The sequence below is a fragment of the Gorilla gorilla genome, chromosome 22 (genome assembly GCF_029281585.2).
Source record: "Gorilla gorilla gorilla isolate KB3781 chromosome 22, NHGRI_mGorGor1-v2.1_pri, whole genome shotgun sequence".
NCBI classification, from domain to species: domain Eukaryota; kingdom Metazoa; phylum Chordata; class Mammalia; order Primates; family Hominidae; genus Gorilla; species Gorilla gorilla.
This window is the reverse complement of record NC_073246.2, coordinates 27,810,157-27,832,868: the sequence shown is the minus strand read 5'-3', so window position 1 is coordinate 27,832,868 and position 22,712 is coordinate 27,810,157. Positions and strand designations below refer to the sequence as shown.

The 22,712-nt window shown below is 40.1% G+C and overlaps 1 protein-coding gene across 6 annotated transcripts in view; it reads left to right on the top strand.

Moving 5' to 3' along the window:
• The window catches only part of APP (amyloid beta precursor protein), a 284,040-nt gene that overhangs the window by 247,119 nt on the left and 14,209 nt on the right, over positions 1–22,712 (top strand). For 3 of the 6 annotated variants that reach the window (XM_004062633.5, XM_004062635.5, XM_004062634.5), the window contains 3 exons: positions 5,571–5,792; positions 12,462–12,515; positions 19,816–19,916. In XM_004062633.5, coding sequence (XP_004062681.1) covers positions 5,571–5,792; positions 12,462–12,515; positions 19,816–19,916 — 377 coding nt within the window. The remainder of the gene's footprint in view (positions 1–5,570; positions 5,793–12,461; positions 12,516–19,815; positions 19,917–22,712) is intronic. The other 3 variants (XM_004062636.5, XM_004062637.5, XM_004062638.5) reach the window with 1 other exon arrangement.

Sequence of the window (22,712 nt, the reverse complement as noted above, 5' to 3'; positions counted from 1 at the left end):
TAATTAAAAGAATATTGGATGAATTCATCTGCTTCCTATTCAGCAGTTCTTTTATTTATAAGGCTATTTTTCTCAAAATGAATGATCATGAATATCTAAAAAAACAAAATATTTAGCTATTTGAAGATGAAATTATTATCTTTTGATGTTGTTTTCTTTAAAGTATTTACAATGATAATTAAGTGGTAGGGCTTCTTCCCTCTGTTACTCTAAGTATGCCTCGTATACATCCTCAAAGCATTTTTTTTTTTTTTTTTTTGGAGACAGAGTCTTACTCGGTTGCCTAGGCTGGAGTGCAGTGGCATGATCTCAGCTCACTGCAAACTCTGTCTCCCAGGTTTAAGCAATTCTCCTGCCTTAGCCTCCCAAGTAGCTGGGATTACAGGCGTCTGCCACCATGCACGGCTAATTTTTGTATTTTTAGTAGAGACGGGGTTTCACCAACTTAGCCAGGCTGCTCTTGAACTCCTGACCTCGTGATCCACCCACCTCAGCCTCCCAAAGTGCTAGATTACAGACGTGAGCCACCACGCCTGGCCACCTCAAAGCATTTTTAAAAGAGCAAGGTGATGGGGTTCATTAGGTGTTTGGTATTTGAAATTACCTCTGTTATTGATGAAGCCATATTTTAAATATTATCATCACTAAACTCAGTTAAATATTTCCACTGTTAACTGCAAGGCTCAAATGCTTGGATATTATAGAAGATATTTGACTTCAAAGATAACTGCTACAATTTTGGGTCATAACAAATAGCTTTTAGAGGGGGAAAAAATAAGTCTTGGGAGGAAAATAAGCAAAGTCTCTTAGTTTAATATAGCGGTTGGCAAATATAGATGCTTAAAAGCTCTGAAAATCCCCATTGCAGGCCATCAGAGTGTTGTAATTAAGTATTAAGTTAATTCAGATAAAAGGATAATCCATCAGGGCCACTAATGTAGTGGAAGTGTGGTTTCGGTGTGATTAGTCTCACCATGGAAGTCAAAGAAAGTCCCACTCAGAATGAACAATGAAAGAATCATATTTGTCTCTGGGTATTTTGTCATAGGCTCAATTGCCCAGTGCCAGTGTGTAAGCCGCTGGTAAAATCCTGAGCCCTTAGTCATGTCTACATGTAGCTGGCTGCCTTAGACATTTTATGATGACAAAATTGAATTCTACTTCTGATAATGGTAATCCATCATGTCTACCTCTTTTTTTCTCTTAAAACTACATTGACGGCCAGGCACAGTGGCTCCCGCCTCATCCCAGCACTTTGGGAGGCCAAGGCAGGCAGATCGCCTGAGGTCAGGAGTTTGAGACCAGCCTGGCCAACATGGAGAAACTCTGTCTCTACTAAAAACATAAAAACTATCCGGTCATGGTAGTGTGTGCCTGTAATCACAGCTACTCGGGGGACTGAGGCAGGAGAATCGCTTGAACCCAGGAGGCAGAGGTTCGTTTTTCTAAATGACATAGCCAGGGGTGGTTATTTCTAAATTTTCTGTGTTGAATTAAGATAGGAATGTGGATTTCTTCCTATTTTGAACAACAACCACAAAAAAAAAACGAAGTCTAAGTGTGTGTTTCACTCTGCTAAAAATGTAACTTTTCTTGAATCTGTCACTCTTTCACTTACATTTTCTGAAAATGAACATAATAAACCGGGAAAATTAACCACCATGGGGCTCAGCATGTTGGTGGCCATTTGGAGGAACTTTTCTACCAACAGTGTAACAGAGAAAAGAGAAAAGGGTACTACAGTGTACCTCAACCTCAAATGCCCTGGCTGTTCGGTGAAGTACAAGTGTAAGATTTCTCACTGTGATCTTTTGCTCCTCTGCCTTTTTACTGCCAAGGGCTAAGATGGGCACAGGGCCCTTTCCAGCTGCCCCTGCCTGAGAAATGCTTATTTGATGACCAAAAGCAATAACCATTCCATAGGACTAACAGTGATTAAGTCAGCTTACAAATCCACAAGAGTGGAAGAGACTGCTAAAGATATTGGAACAGACATGCTTAATAATGCCTAACTTCTACAGCTACTTTTGTGATAATACGAGAGGCTGAAATAGATAGGGGCTGAACATGGGAAGGCTGGTGTTATGAAGCCCAGGACTTGGATTTCAGCACTGGTGCTTACTGGCCATTGGGTCTTGAAGAGATTGGTTCCTTTCTCCCAGCCTCAGTCTCCTTGTCCCATCAGATTAATAATGCCTGCCTTGGGAGAGGAGAGTCATACAGGAGAGGGCATTTGAGCTGGGCTCTAAAGAGTTCAAATAACGTAGATGAGCAGAGATGGGCTTCCAAGATAGCAGGAATAGAGAACAAAAGTGTCAGAATGGGTATACATGGTCTTTTGTGGGAATACCCCAAACTATTTAGCCTGAGAGAGGTGTGGTGTAGACAGCTGGAGCTGTGAGTTCCATGGCTAGAAATATGGGGTGGGCCCAGACCACAGAGGGCCTTCAGCATCTGGCAAAGGAGTTGGAATTAATTCGGTAGAAAATGAAGACCCACTGAAACAAAGAGGGAGCCATTCTTGTGTGTCAGGAAAAGATTTCGGGAACCAAACATAAAATAAAAACCAGCAGGGAGACCATTGTCTTAGTCGGTTTGTGCTGTTGTCATGATACCAGAGACTGGGTAATTTATAAACAATAGAAATACTACAATTCTGGAGGCTGAGAAGCCCAGGATCAAGCCGGGTGCAGTGGCTCACGCCTATAATCCCAGCACTTTGGGAAGCTGAGGCGGGCGGATCACGAAGTCAGGAGATGGAGACCATCCTGGCTAACACGGTGAAACCCCGTCTCTACTAAAAATACAAAAAATTAGCCGGGCGTGGTGGCGGGTGCCTGTAATCCCAGCTACTCGGGAGGCTGAGGCAGGAGAATGGCATGAACCCGGGAGGCGGAGCTTAAAGTGAGCCGAGATTGTGCCACTGCACTTCAGCCTGTGCGACAGAGCGAGACTCCGTCTCAAAAAAAAAAAAAAAAAAAAAAAGCGCCTTGTGGCTGCATCCTCCAGAGGCAGCAAAAACTGTGTTCTCACATGGCAGATGCACATAAAGGGGCCTGTGCTGGTTTCCTCTAGCCCTTTTAGAAGGCAGTAGTCCATTCGGGGGCACGGGGTGGAACTCTCATGACTTGCTTTCCAGAAGACCCCATCTCTCACTACTACCACAGTGGAGATTTAAGTTTCAACACATGACTTTGGGGGACATTCAGACCATAGCAAGCAGTGAGGAGACTATCGTAATTATCCAGGCGAAAAGTAATCATATTCCTAGGGGCGGTAAGGGTGGTGTGGAAAAGCAAGCAGGAAATGGCTGAGAGAATTCAGAAATAGAATGCAAAAGGATTTGTCGGTAGTGTGAGTACTGGACACGAAGAAATACAGGGAGTCCTGGATGGCTCTGAAGGATTCAAGCCTGTGACTGGGAGGGAGAATGGTTCTGCCATGATTAGAAAACAGGAAAGGTGGAAGGGAAAGCCAGGGACCTTGAGTACAGTTGTGTACCTACCAAGTGCATGGATCAGGAGGGAGCCCTAAGTTGGTATCTCCAGCAAACTGTTGGAAATATACAAATTTGAGTGGGAGGGAGAAGTCAAAGCTGGGGAAATACATTTCAGATTCACCCAAAGGTAGGAGATCTTTAGAGTTTCAAGAGTCGATGGGATTTCTAAAAGGGAGAATTGTAGAAAGAGATGGAAAGAGATACAAGAAGAAAATGACAGGGATGAAGAGAGGAGAAAAAAAGAGTAAAAAGAGTTACTCAGAGATGTCACAGGGAAGAAGATAAGTACAGTGTATGCGAAACAGTGAGAACATTTCCAAATAAAGGACAGGGTAAGTGATAGTAAATACCACAGACCCAAGAACAGCGTAGCCCCTGGGGGGTTCAAGAGCTTTCTCGCTGGCAAAGGTTATTTCCTGTCAAGATGAATGTGTATGCACCAATAATTATTAGTATTCCAGAATATCCTCTCTTTAGCATAGTGAGTGCTTAACAGCCACAAGCAAAAGATTTATATAAAAGAAATGCTCATTTAATTTATTTAATCGGACATTGGCTAAGTTATTAGCCGCTACCTATGGCTTTGTAAGACATGAAAAAGTTGGAGGAAATCTAATGAGGGTCTTTTATCTGTAAGGGAAAGGTCATCATGGGCATCAAGTATTGAATTTTAGAAACGGTGCCACAGTGAATAGGGATATATTATAACTCAGATTAGACTTCAAAAGGACTGATTTGCTTGGGACTTCCATCATTTAAAATCACTTGCAATAAAACTGACTACATGAAAAGATATTAATCACAAGCTTTAATGCTGTTCCATCAAATTATTTTAATGGGTATATTTGAACAGAATTTTAATTTTTCAGATACATTTTTTGTCAATAGAAAAGAGAATTTGAAAGATGATTGTAAAATGTTACCAATCAAATTTAAATCCTGATCTTATTTTCATTTTCTCTAGCAATAAAACTAACCAGTGATGTGTCTGAAATATATACTACAGCAAACTCTTGACACAGCTATGACTGGAAAATGAGACATTTTGGTTAATCAAATATTATTGTTAATAGTGCAGTGCTGTCTGTCAGTCTCTAATTTGTAAAAATCAGAGAAAAACATGGTGAATCTTTGGTAGCATAAGAGAAGACTCACAAATCTTGATATCCTGGGGTCAGTTTTTAAAGCAGTAATTACACGATACAAGATTATATTCTAAGCTCTTTTTTTCCAGTAAAAAAAGATAAGTCAATGATGTTCCATAAAGTTGATTCTTGTTTAATCAATTTTTAAAGTGGGGGGGGTTAGGCGGCACTGACAGCATTCTTTGGAAAGGGAAGCAACAGAGGAGAAAGGCAGGATATTTGGTGTCTGCTCACATTGGGAAATACGGGGAGCCAGGGGTGGTTAAGTCCAGAGAAGGCTGGATGTCTGTCTGCAGGGCTACATCTGGAAGGGCAAGGGAACGGTTTCCTTGTTGCCTCAGAGCATAGGTCATGCAGCATAAGAGGAGCATTTAGGAAATGCAGATTTTTTTTCAAGGTAAAACAGTGAAAACTATTCAAGAAGGTAGCAAACTACTGGCCCTTTAATGCTTTTCTTATCCTTGCAAGTGTGCAAGGCAAGACAGGAGATTCTCTGTTGTCTTTCAGCTTGAATGAGATTGTGCCTCGCTTACTGCCGCCACACCAAAGCCTGGCGTTTATTCCTGTGTGATCATTGTATACTAGGGACGTCTAACTGTGTCAGGAGGAAATGGCAGCTGAGCTCCTGTGGCCTTTCACCTCTAGCGGTGCCACGCTGCAGCACACTGGCCGGCCGCCATGCTCCTGCCTGCAGTCCTGCCAGCAGCTCTTGTGAGCTGCGACTTTGCATAAGTAGCTTGAATGCCATGTGCCTCAGTTTTCACATCTGTAAAAGGGAGATGATAATGGTACCTATGTCGTGGCTCTAAACGCGATCATGCACGTGAAAGCAGTTGAAGTCTTGCCTGGCAGAAGTAAATGGTGGCTGCTGCTGCTGCTGTTGTGATTGTTGTTACTCACCAAAGAGATGGTTTTGTTTGGTTTAGATGAGCTGCTTCAGAAAGAGCAAAACTATTCAGATGACGTCTTGGCCAACATGATTAGTGAACCAAGGATCAGTTACGGAAACGATGCTCTCATGCCATCTTTGACCGAAACGAAAACCACCGTGGAGCTTCTTCCCGTGAATGGAGAGTTCAGCCTGGACGATCTCCAGCCGTGGCATTCTTTTGGGGCTGACTCTGTGCCAGCCAACACAGAAAACGAAGGTAAGAGTCCCCTGAGCCAGCAAGGGCGTTCTGGGATGTATATATACACATACATAACGTGTGTGCGAGAGAGAGAGTTATCTTTTGTATGTTCTTGAGTGGTGAATTTTTTTTGATGTAGTCATAAATATTTTCATTTCAATTTTACTTTAAAAAGTAAATACTAGGAGTTACTATGTCATTAAAATAATATATCTGTGTAAATTATTTATATTTTTTATGCTGCAAAGCAAGTAAACTGCCAATTGTTGGAAAAGACAACAACTCCATTGTATAGGTGGCAAAACAAAATGGTAATGATTTACATAACATTTGCAGGTAAAGGGCCTCTTGTTTCCCACATGTCCAGGTTTGCATTCTAGGGAATATTATCCTTCGAGTGAACACTCCCGGACGAAGGGGAGCCACAGTATATTATTGAAGAGGCAGTTCTTCACAAGGAAAATGTGTGGCAATAACATTCTTCTAATTTTTATTTTCCCGTTCCTCTTCTTAATATAAAATGGTACATTATATAACAATAAAAGTGGATACATAAAGAGCATGTACTGTATATCATATATTATGTTTATGACTTTTTCAAATGAGGAAATGGAGGCACCAGGAGACTAAGTTCTTAAGTGATGACTTTTGGTAGGAATTTTTTAGAAATGTTTTTTAACTGTGAGGTATATTGTTCCCTCTGGAATGGAAGCACAAAATTCAACTTGTGTTTATGATGTAATGACCTAGAATGCCACCTTCCAAAAAAGCAGATAGATAGTGAAATAAGGAAAAATTACAGTTTACCAACAGAGAGGAGTTTTGAGGGCCTGCAGAGATGCAGATTTGACAGGCACCAAAGTAGTCTTCACTGGCTACTTATTCTTACATGAAATTTCAGATTGAATTAAATGTTAAAGGCAAAGATAGAGAACTACATATAAATAAAATTTAATTTTGCTTAAGACTTAATTTGTGTTTAGAAAATTAAATTTAAGGCAGCTGCCAAAATTAAGGAGCACATTGCTCTAAATGTTTTTTCCTTTGGTATCTCAGAGAAGTAAGATTCTTCTCTATCAACAAATTCGAGCAGTAGATGGCATCCTTTTTCACAGGGATCTCTTAGCAGAAACACCTGTTCAGGCAAGAATATCTTTCAGCTTCTTTTATCTTTTTTCTACATGTTCAGAAGTATACAATTACACACAAACACCTTGATTTCTAGATACAAATAACATGTTTTTTAAGAACACAACAGCACTTTACCTGATTTTCTTTATCAAAGCAGCAAATGTTGATGGAGATTTCATATTTATAATATACCTTATAGGCCAGGCATCGTGGGTCACGCCTGTAATCGCAGGACTTAGGGAGGCTGAGGTGGGCAGATCACAAGGTCAGGAGATCGAGACCATCCTGGCTAACATGGTGAAACCCCGTCTCTACTAAAAATACAAAAAAAAGTTAGCCGGGCGTGGTGGCGGGCACCTGTAGTCCCAGCTACTCGGGGGGCTGAGGCAGGAGAATGGCATGAACCCGGGAGGCGGAGCTGGCAGCGAGCTGAGATCACACCACTGCACTCCAGCCTGGGTGGCAGAGCGAGACTTTAAATTTAAAAAATAAATAAAGTAAAAAATATATATAATATACCTTATAACATGCAGTTAGTACACTCCTCAGACTAAATCTAAATATAATATTAGACCTTAAGTGTACTGGACCAGTTTTTTCTAAAGAACCATTGCAGAAAATATATAGACTGTTTTCACAATGTGAATCATCACCCCAAATTTGTTTCCTTAATTTGAAAAAGGACACGTTACAGTAATAGCAAACAGCATGTTACTGACAATGTAAAAATAATTAAAACTTTACCATTTATGAAAATAATTCTTAATCACATAGAAGAAAACAATTTTAGGGACAGTTCATTATCAAAGACCGGGACAACTGCCCTATTAAATGTATTGAGTGCGGATTGTTTTGTTTCTTTACAGGTAGATACATTTTGGTCATTGAAGGTCCTCTTCATTCAGTCTCTAATGAGAATTTTTAGTGAAAAATGTCCAATCTCATTTTGTAAATTGAATGCACACTAAATTTGCTCTTTTACTAACAGCGTACCTTGTTGCATCAGCCTTAGGAGAAAATCTGCGTGCACACGTGTGAATGTACACACACACACATACACTGTGAAACCCTTGGGTATTGCCAAGATGTCCATTTGAGCAAAGACCTTGATTAAGTACTTCTGGATACTTGACAAACATGCAGCTATTACATTGCCTAGGTCTCATGAAAAGAGCTGATATTCTTGTTGGATGATTCCGTTTGAACAGTAGAATCTGGTATAACAATATTGGGAGGCAATAGAACTTGCAGTGTCAAAGTCTTGAGTTGCAGTACTCTTCATTATCAGTCCCAACATTGATATATATATTGATTATAGCAAACAATTTAAAAAGCCACTTAAGCAATTATTTTTTTTTTTTTTTTTTGAGACGGAGTCTCGCTCTGTCGCCCAGGCTGGCTGGAGTGCAGTGGCGCGATCTCGGCTCACTGCAAACTCTGCCTCCCAGGTTCATGCCATTTTCCTGCTTCAGCCTCCCGAGTAGCTGGGACTACAGGTGCCTGCCACCATGCCCGGCTAATTTTTTGTATTTTTACTAGAGATAGGGTTTCACCGTGTTAGCCAGGATGGTCTCGATCTCCTGACCTCGTGATCTGCCCGCCTCAGCCTCCCAAAGTGCTGGGATTACAGGCATGAGCCACGGCGCCCGGCCCCAATTGGTTTTTAAATAAAATAGACGGCCATCATCTCATAGGATATTAAATACTACCCCATACCCCTGAACTCCTGAATGATACAGACCCGAGTTTAAATTCCAGCTCTGCTATGCGCTTCTGAGCAAGTTACTTAGCCTCTCTGGCTGCTTCCTCGTCTGTAAAATAAGGTTGACAGTAATTCCTAACTCAGAGGTATAGTATGAGCATTAAATAAGAAGGCATAAAAAAGCTCTTAGCAAAATTCCTGGAACGTAGTAAATGTCAGTGGTAGCTTTTTTTTTTTTTTTTAATGGAGCCAGGATCTTATTAGAGAGACTTTATCAGCCTGTCTCAAGATGAATCACCTTATGGCCTGAACAATGTATCCTTAAAATAATGAATATAATAAGCCATATAATGAGATACAGTCCTAAAGCCGTCTCTCTTCTCACACCGTCTCCCACCTCTCCCCAGAAACTTGTTAGTCTTTCTTTGTACAGACATGTGCACACACACACATACACACAACTACTGAAAATATCTAAAATTCTCAAAGGATTTCCTTTTGTTCTTCATGCAGTCCTCATTATCATAGTTTCAAATGCTTACCAAAAATTTGTTGTTTTTCTTAAGAACAATCAGTGAAATCCAGAGGAGGGTCTGACGCCCATTTTTTAAATTTACATTGAAGAAAATAAGCATATCAGAGTTTTCCAATGTGCTGTGATTTGCCTTAACAATTTTTTATTCTTTGGTTTTCACATCCACAAAACCTAAATGAATGGCTAGGCTGAAATGAAGCTGTTGTTACAGAATTGTGCTCACAGATCGTGAAATGATCTGGCTGGAAGCATTAGCGTTGATGACATTTGTGTTTGTTCTACTTTTTCCTGACTGCCTGAGAAGGGCAGCCACAAAGAGCAGCATAGCATGCAGTGACTGCCAGCAAGTCTTTGTGGCCAACAGTCTGCCTCTTTGTAGATAATACCTAGATATAATATGTAGATAAAATAATATTTTTAAAGAGACAAAGCAGGTCTTATAAGACTGTATGGATGTATTTGCAAAATGTGAAGCTGCCTTCTAGTATATTTTTAACTAGCTTTATAGAGGCAATGAGGAAGCCAATTTAAATGTTGAAATTTAGATTAAATAAATATTTTATTAAACTTACAAACCAGTTCTTCTCAGCCTCTTATCTATATGTAAAACTGGTGTACCGCTGATTTCCTCATTACCTTTGGCCTGGTAGAGAGTTTGTACAAGGCAGCATGGTTAATAGTTGAGGTTTATTACAAAGAACACCAGAAGTAACAAACTCAAAAATCCCAGAGGTCTGACCATTCTGTTTCTCTCCTTTTACAGCAAAGGATTTGATTCAAAGCTACTGAGAGCAAGAGAATAACTCATTTCTGCTTATATTTTATTTTAACTCTATTAAAAGTTAAAGATAAGATAATGTATTTCTTGTTTTTAAATTACTAAACAGCCAATGTAAGATGTGTTTTAGCACTTCATTGATGAAGTTACTGTCTGGTTAAGTAAAGGTCCATTGGAAAAATTGGAAAGTATTTGCAATGGATTGGGAAATAACACACTACTTTGTTTTGTTGGTGTGTATTCTTTTTTTTCGGCAATGATATCATAATTGCCTTTTAAAAAACTTTTAATATCTGCTCCCTGAGCTACTTATTTTTTGAGCATTAATTTATACTAAATCAGCTTCAATCTTTTAAAGCAGATTAGGGTTTATGTCACTGAAACTAGTTTTGTTTAATCTTCCTAAAAAATAGGGTTAGGGTTTTATTATTGTTTTTAAATAATACATGCCTATTTAAAAAAATAGAAGAAGAAGAAGAGCGGGGAGAGGCAGAGAAACTTATAGGACTATATCATTTGTAAGTTTCTTTCACATAAGTATACGCATTTGAACCCTGGAAAAACCATTTACTTTGTGACACAACTGAAGTTCAGATAGAATGTGATTGGCCCCAGATCACAGAGAAAGTAACTGGTGACATTAGCAGTGGCCCGTGGGACTACCAGCTCCTCAGCCTGCATTTAAACCACAGTACACTTAACTTACTGCCCCGAGTTGCATATACATTTTCTAATAATGTAACTATTGATGTATGTGCTCACCACCACTTCAAAGTATGCGTTTGCCCTCGTGCATGTGGTCTGTTGTGTTCTTAACTGCAGCTGAGGCACTATTGGGTCCCTCGTCATCAGGAAATTGTCACAAAGTACAATGACCTTTCAACTAACTGCATTTTACAAGGAGTAATACAGTTACTCATTACAGGTTGTTGCAAATAGGAGAAAAAATGAAGTACAGAAAAACCAAACTTCATTGTCGAAATGTATTTGGGAGTTGCAGAAGGAAGTGAACTATGTCTTCCTCTAATGCACTAGTGAAATACTAGAGAATAGTCACTCTTGCATCAGTAGTTGTTACTATGGAATATTTAATCATAGGATATTTAATCAGTGCAGTTCTGTAGTATCTGGTAGTGTCTCAAACAGGCTTTAAAGGTTACTTATTTGTTCCTCACCATAATTAGAAGATGCAGATGTTAACATTTCTGTTTCCATATGGAGAAACAGCCACAGAAGTGGGCGCTTGCCCAAGGCCATAGACATTGTAAATGGTGGGCCCAGGCCTGGGATTAGATGCCTCACCCTCCTTTTGACTCCACCATGCTGCCAGTCTCTACATGAGAAAGGACCAAATTTTTATTTCATCCAAATGTCCTAGTGCTCCCGGAAATATTTTCTTATATTTTGGAGACTTGGCTTACTGCCACTTTTTTTCTCCCTGTTTCTATTAACATGTGGCATCCAAAATCGATTTGGACGGAGAATCCCACCTTTGAATGCCTGGCCCGTGTGCATCAGTAAGCTGGATGGTTTTGCTGAAATTGTTAGAAGCCATTTCATCGAGCACACCGTGTCTCCTTCAGCACCTGTGCTCACTTTGTCTTACCTTTTTCCCTTTACACTTGCCACCTTACCAAAGCAGCTTCCCCCTGTACCTCCACTCCATGGCTTCATTTACCTTATGACCATTTATTAATCCTAAAAACTTCACTTTTGTCCCCATTCCTTGTTTCTTCAAACGCCAGCGTAAAACAAGGAAGTATTTTCTGAGCATCAGAAGTGCTTTGGAAAGGTCAGATGATGGTGAGGAATATCATGCTGTCCACACTGCTTTCTTTGGGTCGGACCCAGAACACATAAAAAGGGAAAATTGTGAACAATGGCAAATATAAAATGAAATATCCTCATTTCACACGTTTCAGCTGTATGTCATCTGTCAAATGGAAACCAGCCTTTTTGAAAAAGTGAGAAAAAGACTGCGGTTTCCCTCTTCTGCCCTCATACTAAGGACAAATTTGATTCACTCACTAAATGGCAGATTATGTGTTAAAACTTCGCTCTCCTGATAAATTCATATTTGCACGTCCCCTGGAAATTTAACAGAGTCCTCTTGTAGTTAATTAACTGTAAAATAAGATAAGATTGGGCAGTTGTAAAAGGAAGTATCTTTAAGGTTTTCTGCCAGGCTGGGAATATTTTATTTCTAATCAAAAGCCAAGAAACTATCTCTAAACTAGCTCAGAGGGAAATCCACCCTCCCCACCCCTCTTCTTTGATGTTGCTGCGTATCCTGGTGAGGGCTTTTATTAGAAAACTAAGGAGCAGGACTGGCACATCAATAGCGATAAGCCATTTAAAGTGGTGCCCCTCCTGGTCCTCGATGCTCGGGATTAACTCACTGTGGTTCTTTTCTGGCTGCTCCTTTTTTGTAACTTGTTTATTGCATATGCTTTTTTCCCTGCTTGACTATGTTTGGGAGCCACGGCTTACCATCTTGATTTGTCTTGTTTGCTTTCTGTGTCCCTTGCTTCCTGTGCCCAGTTGAGCCTGTTGATGCCCGCCCTGCTGCTGACCGAGGACTGACCACTCGACCAGGTATCAGAACCGCTTGACTTCTGCCTCTCCGCATCTTGGGCCTAAGCTCGAGCAGACATTGTCTCCTTTCTGCATTTTAAGCCTCTCTCAATTGTACTTATTGCAGAGTAGAATCTGAAGTGACCTTAGAAACCAAACTTTTAAAAATTCCCCTTGACTATTCCTTACTCTTCATTTCCCAACTTCCGAGTGAAATGATTTTTTTGTTTCTGAGCTTTCCTTTTGAAACCTAAAAGAGAGCCCTTCCAAATTTGGGGGTTTTTTTTCTTTTTTCTTTAAAACAAAACAAAACAAAAACAGAGACGATTATATAGAGCCTGTCCTTAAAAACAGAAGCCCAGACAGATGTAGACTCTCAGGTGATGACTTGGATACCAGTGTGAACATCTCTCCTTTCTTGTTTGGTGTCCAGATGGGTCATTTTCTAACTGAACTGGGCTCAAACTTCAATCAGTTACTGAAGTAGACATGATTTCCTGAAAATACCAGAATTGGTTTCTCTCCAGAGCCCAAAATACATCTTCTGTTTTGTGGGTTGTATGTACTTATTCTCAATGAGTGGCTAAAGTAACACAACAGATGTGGATGCATAATTTTGCACATAAGCCCTTTTTTTATGTATTACTTAAAAATCCCATTAACACTGAAATAGACACTTCTTTTTTTACAGTTTCACAAACATTAAGAAGAAACACATTTTTATTTTATGAATAATGTCATAGCACAGCAGAAGCATATATGTGCCTGGTGTCTACTCTATGAACAACCTCACCCAACTGATAGTAGCCAATGCTTTCAGTGAATCAAAAAGAGGAAGAAAGTTATTGAATTGACAAATTTGTGTATTCCAGGGAGATTTTAATCCCAAATAACACATACTTTTCCATATTTATTTTCTTCTTTATCCTTATAATGTCCCCAGGCGATAGTCAAAGAACAGGGAATTAACTTTCTTTGAAGATATTAATACACAGAGGTCAACCTTTGCTGCCTGGTTCAGATACAGTCAGCAGCAGAGCCAGGAGACCCACCCTGTCCCTCACACTTCCACCACAGGCTCGAGCCATGACTGCCTCCAAGCACGGTCACTGATGAAGACTGAGAGTCTGCCTGTGGCATCTTCATGCCTTTATGCTATGATTAACAGTGGCAGCAGAGACAGTAGTGTGACACGTCTTGACAGCTGGTCTCGTTGATTTATGAATTTCTGTCTTTAGGCTTTTAAGGGGAACTTAAATTATAGTGAGTCAGAGACAGTTTCAGTTCTTCTAATGTCCTCCTTATTGTCTATGTCATGTAAGGGAATCTCAGGGAGCCAGGAGTTGACATTCCTGTTCTGCTCAGCCAACTTGTAAGGCCTCGGGCTGAGGGTCAGTTCAGTTCTAATTGCAACCACAGCCAGCTCAGGTTGGTCATTTGCCTTGGGACTTTTTTCATGGTGCTTCTCTTTAAAAGACATGCTTTTCATCTACAAGCATAAAATGTAACTTAGAAAGCGCTCATTCGACTCATTCAATTTTATCAAATTTCTACATTGGGCCAGGAGAGCCTATATGTTACTACTGAAACATCCAGGAACAGGTGACACTACCAGTCGATGTTTTTTTCTTTTTTAAAAAAATTGTTTTTTGATTTTTGTTTTTTTGAGATGGAGTCTCGCTGTGTCCCCCAGGCTGGAGTGGAGTGGCGCGATCTCAACTCACTGCAACCTCTGCCTCGGGAGTTCAAGCAATTCTTGTGCCCCAGCCTCACAAGTAGCTGGGACTACAGACGCGCACCACCATGCCCAGCTAATTTTTTTGTATTTTCAGTAGAGACGGGATTTCACCACATTGGCCAGGCTGGTCTCGAACTACTGACCTCAGGTGATCCACCCACCTCGGCATCCCAAAGTGCTGGGATTACAGGCATGAGCCACCATGCCCAGCCTATTCTTTAAAAAAAAAATTTTTTTTAATCTAACATAAAAAGGACACCTCCAAACGTTGTCAAACAAAAACAATGTGTTTTAAAGGAAGAGCTAGAGAATAGTTAATGGTATTATACTGGTGCGAGAAAACCATCCAAAACCTTTCTCATAACAGTAAGAATATGATGTCACTTGGGGATTTCACAAAGATCAATGCACTAAATTCTTTCTAGGTTTGAAAGAAATTAAACGGTAGGGTCCCTGCTCTCAGGAGCTTGAGGTATAATAGAAGGAATTTTGCATATTTGGAAACACGAGATGGAATTTGGAAGACAAAGGAATACAAAGCAACGTTAAGTGCTAACAAGAATGTTCTGTGATGTGAGGAGATGGAGTACTAACCCAGGGGTGTGTTAAGTAGAGAACTTACTGGAAATGGGCTTCCAGAGAGGTTAGGAAAGATTTGAGGCACCTGGATTGGCAAAGAAGAAGGGAACAATTCTATTCAGAAGAGAGGGTGGCGTAAGCCAAGCTTCCTTTCATACACAGTGTAGGCTTGGGTTGCCCAGTAAGATGGTTAAAGTTGAGAAAGAATGCTCAGATATGAAGTGAGGAAGATTCTAGTTAAGGTTTGTCTATGAATAGCAGTATTTGCTGCATATGTATTAAGGCATGCGTGTGTTCTGTTTTTGTGCTTGTAGTAAGTTTATCAAACATTTGGGCTAATTTCCCCGTGTTTTGTAGCATAGTTTTGTTCTTCTTCACATTTTAGAGACCACACACTTGACTCTAGTGTGCCGAGTTATATCTTTAGCCTTTCCAAACGTAGAAAGCCTTCCCAAGATTGTCATGCCGTTCAAGTGATGGCATTGTTCTTGAATAATCACTATTGTCCTCAGAAACAAGTTAAAAAAAGGTTTTTGTTTTCCCCCCACCCAGTGCTTTATAATCATGACTGAGGAAAATGGCTTCTCCTTAACTCTCATATCTAAAAAAACAGAATATGGTAGCTTCCAGCATGCAGTGTCAAGTAGGGACCATCGTAATAACAGTGGTGATTTGGGGGCATAGTGGCCATTATAGCTCCTCCTCCTGGCTTACTTCCAAAGAAAAAATAGACTCTGAAGGACTAATTATACAGTTTGACCAGAATAAAAAAGAAAAACATTAGCGAGCTCTTCACATAGGGTAGAAAGCTACCCTTTCTGTTACAATTCATCACCACCCTTCTCCAGTCCAAATAAAGGGAAACCAGGTCCTTGACCCCGAGCCATGCAAGAGGTGTCATGAAGGACATAACCTCCCTTAGCCCCCACATGAACAACAGGCTCTGTCCACTCATCATGACTTACAGGAAGAGAGAGCTGGAGTCACCAGGGCTTAGGGTGAAATCAGCACAACTCAAGAAAGACCTCTAAGTAAGCCTGTAAAACAAGGTCCCTGCCATTTATTTAAAACTACTCATCACATTTTATTACATGCATTATCACCTTATTATGAATATTTCTCTATGTGCCAGCTTACTGATTTTTTCTCTTTTAGTAAGATTTGCTTAATGTAAAAAGTCTTCACTAAATAACTATTCATGCTATACAAAAATGAACTATTATAGCAAGAGCTCTTCTGCCAAGAGCTTCTCAAACTATTGAGCTGTAAACATGAATTTATCTGTCATGCTGACTTGATAATATGAATTTTTTTTTTGGACCACCAAAAGTATTCACAGTATCATTTCAAAAATAGTGTGGGCTTGTAACGTTTTTAGTGGAGAGCTCTTGGTTTTTTTTTTTTTTTTTTGAAACAGGATTTGTCTCTGTTTCCAGGCTGGAGTACAGTGGCATGATCTCAGCTCACCACAACCCCCACTTCCTGGGCTCAAGCCATCCTCCCACCTCAGCTTCCCATGCAGCTGGGATTACAGGGATGTGCCACCACACCTGGCTCATTTTTGTATTTTTAGTAGAGACAGAGTTTTGCCATATTGACCAGGCTGGTCTCGAACTCCTGAGTTCAAACTGTTTGCCCGCCTCAGCCTCCCAAAGGGCTGGGATTACAGGCATGAGTCACTGCACCTGGCCGAGAGCTCATTCTTTTTTTTCTTTTTCTTTTCTTTTTTTTTGAGATGGAGTCTCACTCTGTCACCCAGGCTGGAGTGCAGTGGCACGATCTCGGCTCACTGCAAGCTCTGCCTCCTGGGTTCACACCATTCTCCTGCCTCAGCCTCTAGTAGCTGGGACTACAGGTGCCTGCCACCACGCCCGGCTAATTTTTTGTATTTTTAGTAGAGACGGGGTTTCACCGTGGTCTTGATCTCCTGACCTCGTGATCCTCCCGCCTCAGCCTCCCAAAGTGCTGGGATTACAGGTGTGAGCCACTGCGCCCGGCCAGATATCATTCTTTACTTTTATTTTTCAGTATAAATATTTGACTCCAAAATCTAAAAGGGAAGACTCTTCAAACTGTTCAAGAACGTTTTCTTAAAAATCTCAGAAATATAGTTCTAACCTATTGTGTTGCTAGATCTTTTATTTATTTATTTATTTATTTTTGGAGACAAGAGTCTTATTCTGTCACCCAGGCTGGAGTGCAGTGGCACAATCTCAGCTCACTGCAACCTCCACCTGCCGGGTTCAAGCGATTCTTATGCCTCAGCCTTCTGGAGTAGCTGGGATTACAGGCACCCGCCACCACACCCGGCTAATTTTTTTTTTTTTTTGTATTTTTAGTAGAGACAGGGTTTCACCATGTTGGCCAGGCTGGTCTCAAACTCCTGACCTCAAGTGATCCACCCAGCTTGGCCTCCCAAAGTGCTGGGATTACTGGCGTGAGCCACCGTGCTTGGCACGTTGCCAGATCTTAATAAGAGAAAAGGAGTGAGCTCTAAAGAAATCACTGGTTATATAAGGATCTCAGATTTAAAAGGGCTATAGAAAGATTAAAATATATAGCCAGTGAGAATTAAAAGAGTTTTAGCATCACTACCCTATAAAAATGTGTCAGAAAGGTTCATTTCAGCAGAATGAGTTGAAACTTAACCAAAAAATACTTACCAATACTAAAGTAAGAAAATAAATAATAGAGAACTCTGTGGGTCTCGTAGCAAGAAGTTGGGGGTTGAGGGTTAGGTCATTGAGAGGACCAGAGTTAAAGAATGAGAAAGGGTTAGAAAGGTCCCACTTTCACTGTGCCTTTTACGTCTATATTAGAGAATGAACTTCTGATGAAAGGAAATTAAAGCCCGAGATAGATCAACGTGAGAAAAGAAAGCCCTAGCCCATTAGTTACCTATTGCTACGTAGCAAATAACCCGAGAATTTAGCAGCTTAACACAACAAGCATTAGTTTCTTACAGTTTTTATAGGTCAGGATTTGGGATGTGGTTTAGCTGCATGGTTCTGGCACAGTGTCTGTCATGTGGTTGCAGTTAAGACACTGCCTGAGCTAAAGTCATCTGAAGGTTTGATTGGACCTGGTGGGTCTGTTTCCAACGTGGCTCACTCACGTCACTGTTACTAAGAGACCTCAGTATCTTATCATGTGAACTCTGTAATGCTGCTTGAGCATCCCTACAACATGGCATCTCGCACCCCTGCACCAGGAGGTCCAGGAAAGAGATTAAGAAGGAAGTTCTAGTGCCTTTTTTGGCCCAGTCTCAGAAGTCATACACCATCACTTCTATCATGCTTTGTTCACTAGAGCAAGTCACTACATCCCGACCACATTCGAAGGAAGGGAATTAAGTTCTCCCTCTTGAAGGAAGGAGTATCAGCAAATTTGTGGATATATTTTAAACTATGACATCTTGCTGCCCAAGTCCAAGTTCTTATGACCCAGACCAACTGCAGGCTAAGAGAACTTGAAGGTGAAGTAGCACCATTGCCTGTGGTCTTTGTGGAAAGCTGGGAAGGTGGGGATAGGAAAATGAAGTTCTGAGTAGCAAAAAGGAGAGAAGATAGCTTCACAATCTGTAAGCCAGGTATAGAGTGACATTGATTGTGGGTCTCTTTTCAGATAGGTTATCAAGTGGAAGCTTTCTGAACAACTGGATGAGGAAATGGTGCTAGGTCACAACCAGTGTGGATTTCCTAGGTTTTGTCAGATTATCCTTACCTTCTCCTTGTATAGGCTGTGCTCTTAGACTGGCACATCATATGCTGTGGACATTGTGCTTTTCAGTGTCAGCAAGATGTGTCACAACTTTCCCAGAATGTCGTAGACAAGATTGAAAGAGTGATTAGGCCAAGAGCAGGAAGTGAATTCCCCTGGGAGCCAAAGGAATTGGGAATGTGTAGCCCAAGTAAGACAAGAACCAGCAGGAACATGCCTCTCCTTAGGGTCGTGATACCTGTTCAAGGTTTTAATGTGGAAGGGAGGATTAGGCTTGCTCTGTGTTGAATCAGGCTCAAAGGATGGAAGTTACAGGGAAGCTGATTCTGGCTTCATGTAAAAAAAGGACAGTTTGGGCAGGCAAATCAATCAAAAAATGGAGGGAAATTGATGATACATTCCTCTGTGTTCAAACAGGAACTGACAATCTGCCCCTGGGTGGGAACACGGCAGAGGAGATGACTTCAAAAGCCCTTTTCATCCTAAAATTCTGATGTTTGATAATTAAATGTTATAGCATGGACACTGACATTTACATTTTTTACTTATGTTTTTGGTTTTTAAATGACTCTGCATTTTGTTTTAAGCTTCAAATTATTATTTGAATAATGAAATTCATCAGAACAATTAGTGTTAAGAATCATATAGCAATTTATAGAGAAGGAAGAGTTCATAGGTTATAAATTCTGTTAGTTGCTAAGAAGCATTTTAAAAATTATGTACTATAGCTCTTTATTCAGCAGACGAACCAATTACAATCTGTGTCTGTAACTAGAACACTTGACTAAAATTATATAATTTTTACAACGCTTCACTGCATAGATACATGAACATAATTTGTAATTGGAACAAAGCCCCAAAGTAGCAGTTTTGTTCTACCAGGTAATAAATGCTCATTTTTAAAGCCTTTTATTATTATTTCTGAAGTAATGAGTGCACATGGAAAAAGACACATAATAGGCTAAACAGTAAGCCCCTAAGCCAAGCCAACATCTTCCAGGAACAAATCCTTGCCAACCTCTCAACCAGGATTTAACTTCTGCTTTTCCCCCATTTTCAAAAATTATAGCATGTATTTAGGTTTCCCTTACCCTTTCATTTCTTTTTGTTTAAAATAGGTAGTAATTAAAGTTTTAAATATAGGGTATCATTTTTCTTTAAGAGTCATTTATCAATTTTCTTCTAACTAGAAAGAAGTTTTGGGTAGGCTTTGTCTTACAGTGTTATTATTTTTGAGTAAAACTAATTGGTTGTCCTGCATACTTTAATTATGATGTAATACAGGTTCTGGGTTGACAAATATCAAGACGGAGGAGATCTCTGAAGTGAAGATGGATGCAGAATTCCGACATGACTCAGGATATGAAGTTCATCATCAAAAATTGGTACGTAAAGTAATTTACCTCTTTCCACTACTGTTTGTCTTGCCAAATGACCTATTAACTCTGGTTCATCCTGTGCTAGAAATCAAAGTAAGGAAAAGATAAAAATACAATGCTTGCCTATAGGATTACCTTGAAAACATGAAGAAAATAAATAGGCTAGGCTGAGCACAGTGGCTCACGCCTGTAATCCCAGCACTTTGGGAGGCCAAGGCGGATGGATCACGAGGTCAGAAATTCGAGACCAGCCTGGCCAATATGGTGAAACCCCATCTCTACTAAAAATACAAAAAAAATTATCTGGGTGTGGTGGCACACACCTGTAGTCCCAGCTGCTTGGGAGGCTGACGCAGGAGAATTGCTTGAACCTGGGAGGTGGAGGATGCAGTGAGCTGAGATCGTGCCTAGGCGACAGAGCAAGACTCCATCCCCCCAAAAAAAAAAAGAAAAGAAAGAGGCTGTATGTATAGTTCTTTCAGACTACAAGGCAGCTAAGTTCGTGCATCACTCAGGACTTAAAGTGGAATTCATTTCAATATAGCAGTCACTTTGACTTCCACTGTGTTTTCTGGGAAAATAGGTTTACAGTAGGTTTATTTGAAGGATCAGAGTCAAACACATGCATACGCTGCTTGGTTTTACAGAACACTTTATGTGGCTTAAATTCACATCCGGAACTGTCTTCCTTTACTCATTCATTTCTCCCCCAGCTCTTTCTTTTCATTCCCTCCCCTACCTCCCATGATTTAACTTCTCTTGCAAGAGTAAGATCATGGAGTGAGCAGGACCCCATGATGTTCCTGATAGTGTCATTCATCAAAAGGTTTGTGCAAAGAAGACAGCAGCTTCCTTTTCAGATGAAATCACTTTTCCCCCCTAATGTTAGAATTGGAGTAAATCAAAAAGCCACATCTCCTTTGTGGTCAGCTCTAGTAGTTATATAAAATCCTTTACCAAAAGCTTAGAAATTCAGATAAATCAAATCGTGGATTATGTTAGGGTTCCATCTTATCAGTAGGTGCAGTAAGAGGGTTAAATTAATGAAGACGACAATTTTATCACATTCAGTGGTGGACAGAAAAATGGTAAGAAAATTTCCATAGCAATAATACTTGAAGTTCTCTCAGGCACTTCTTTTGTTTTGTGTGTGTGTTGTGTGTGTGTGTGTGTGTTTCAAGCAGAAAATGTCTTTTCAGTATTCATAAAGTTGATAAATCCTCATATTAATCTCTAAAAGAAACACCTTCAAATTATTATTTATGCCTCACTTGACTCTAAATAATTGTAGCAAAGAAAAAACCGACTTGGGCTTTGGATTTGCATTCTTAACTCCCATAGTTCTTTTTTTGTACAAAGACATTTAGCTTTTTGAAGCATGGTTTTCATTGGCAAGATAATCTAGTATCAGTTGTTATAAAATCAGGGTTTCTCTTGATGAGGCTGTTGCTGAAGAGGTTAATAAAAACTGGGGAACCACTGAAGAGTTGAGAGTTGGTAGGGTAGAAAGCTGACGATTAATGTACAGATTTGCATTTGCTGGGGCCTGGGGCCTGTGTCATATAAGCCCATCCCCACAATTACACTAACGCCTGTAATGGGACAGTGACTAATGGCAGCGGCAGCAATTAGGAGAATCAGCTCCCTCTACTGAACTAGTTGATAAGATAATGTATTATAATTAGTGCAATGAATATTACAAAATTACAGTATTTTCTTAAAGGCACAGGAATATGTCCAGACTTGTATTTATTCCTGATTACCTCACACTAGTATATTAGCTAATTAATGATTTGCTTTTCATAAAAATGTTGAGCTAGCATATTTGTTTAGTAAAGGGAATAATTATGAACAATTTCTCATTTTGTTATAAACCACGAGTAAAACACTCTTAGAAGTTGCTTCATTTGCTATATTTTATATTGCCTTTCCAGATTGCTAGTATGTTAGTTTCAGCTTAGAAAAATCAGTCATTTGACTACCTTGAGGCTAAATTGAAAGAATTTTTTAGGGAGGTACAGGCATACCTTGGAAATTTCAGAACACCACAATAAAACAAATTTTGCAACAGAATGTCACACAAATTTTTTGGCTTCCCAGTACATATAAAAGTTATGTTGGCCAGGCACGGTGGCTCATGCCTGTAATCCCAGCACTTTGGGAGGCCAAGGCAGGTGGATCACAAGGTCAGGAGGTCAAGAGCATCCTGGCCAACATGGTGAAATGCCATCTCTACTAAAAATACAAAAATTAGCTGCATGTGGTGGCATGTGCCTGTAGTCCCAGCTACTGGGGAGGCTGAGGCAAGAGAATCTCTTGATCCCAGGAGGCAGAGGTTGCAGTGAGCCGAGATCGCACTCCAGCCTGGGCAACAAGAGCAAGACTCTGTCTCAAAAAAAAAAAAAAAAAAAAAAAAGTTTGTATTTACACTATACTATAGTCTGTTACATGTGCAATAGCATTATGTCTAAAAAAAAAAAGCCATGTACATACTTTAATTACTTTTATTACTAAAATATTTTATTACTAAAAATGCTAATGATCATCTGAGTCTTCAGCAAGTCCTAATCTTTTTGCTCTTGGAGAATCTTGCCTTGATGGTCACTGCTGCAGGCTAATCCAGGTGGTGGTTGCTGAGGTTCGTGGTGGCTGTGGCAATTTCCTAAAATAAGACAATAATGAAGTTTGCTGCATCGATTGACTCTTCCTTTCACAAAAAGATGTCTCTGTAGCATGTGATGCTGTTTGATAGCATTTTGCTCACAGTAGAACAGCTTTCAAAATTGGAGTCAGTCTTCGCAA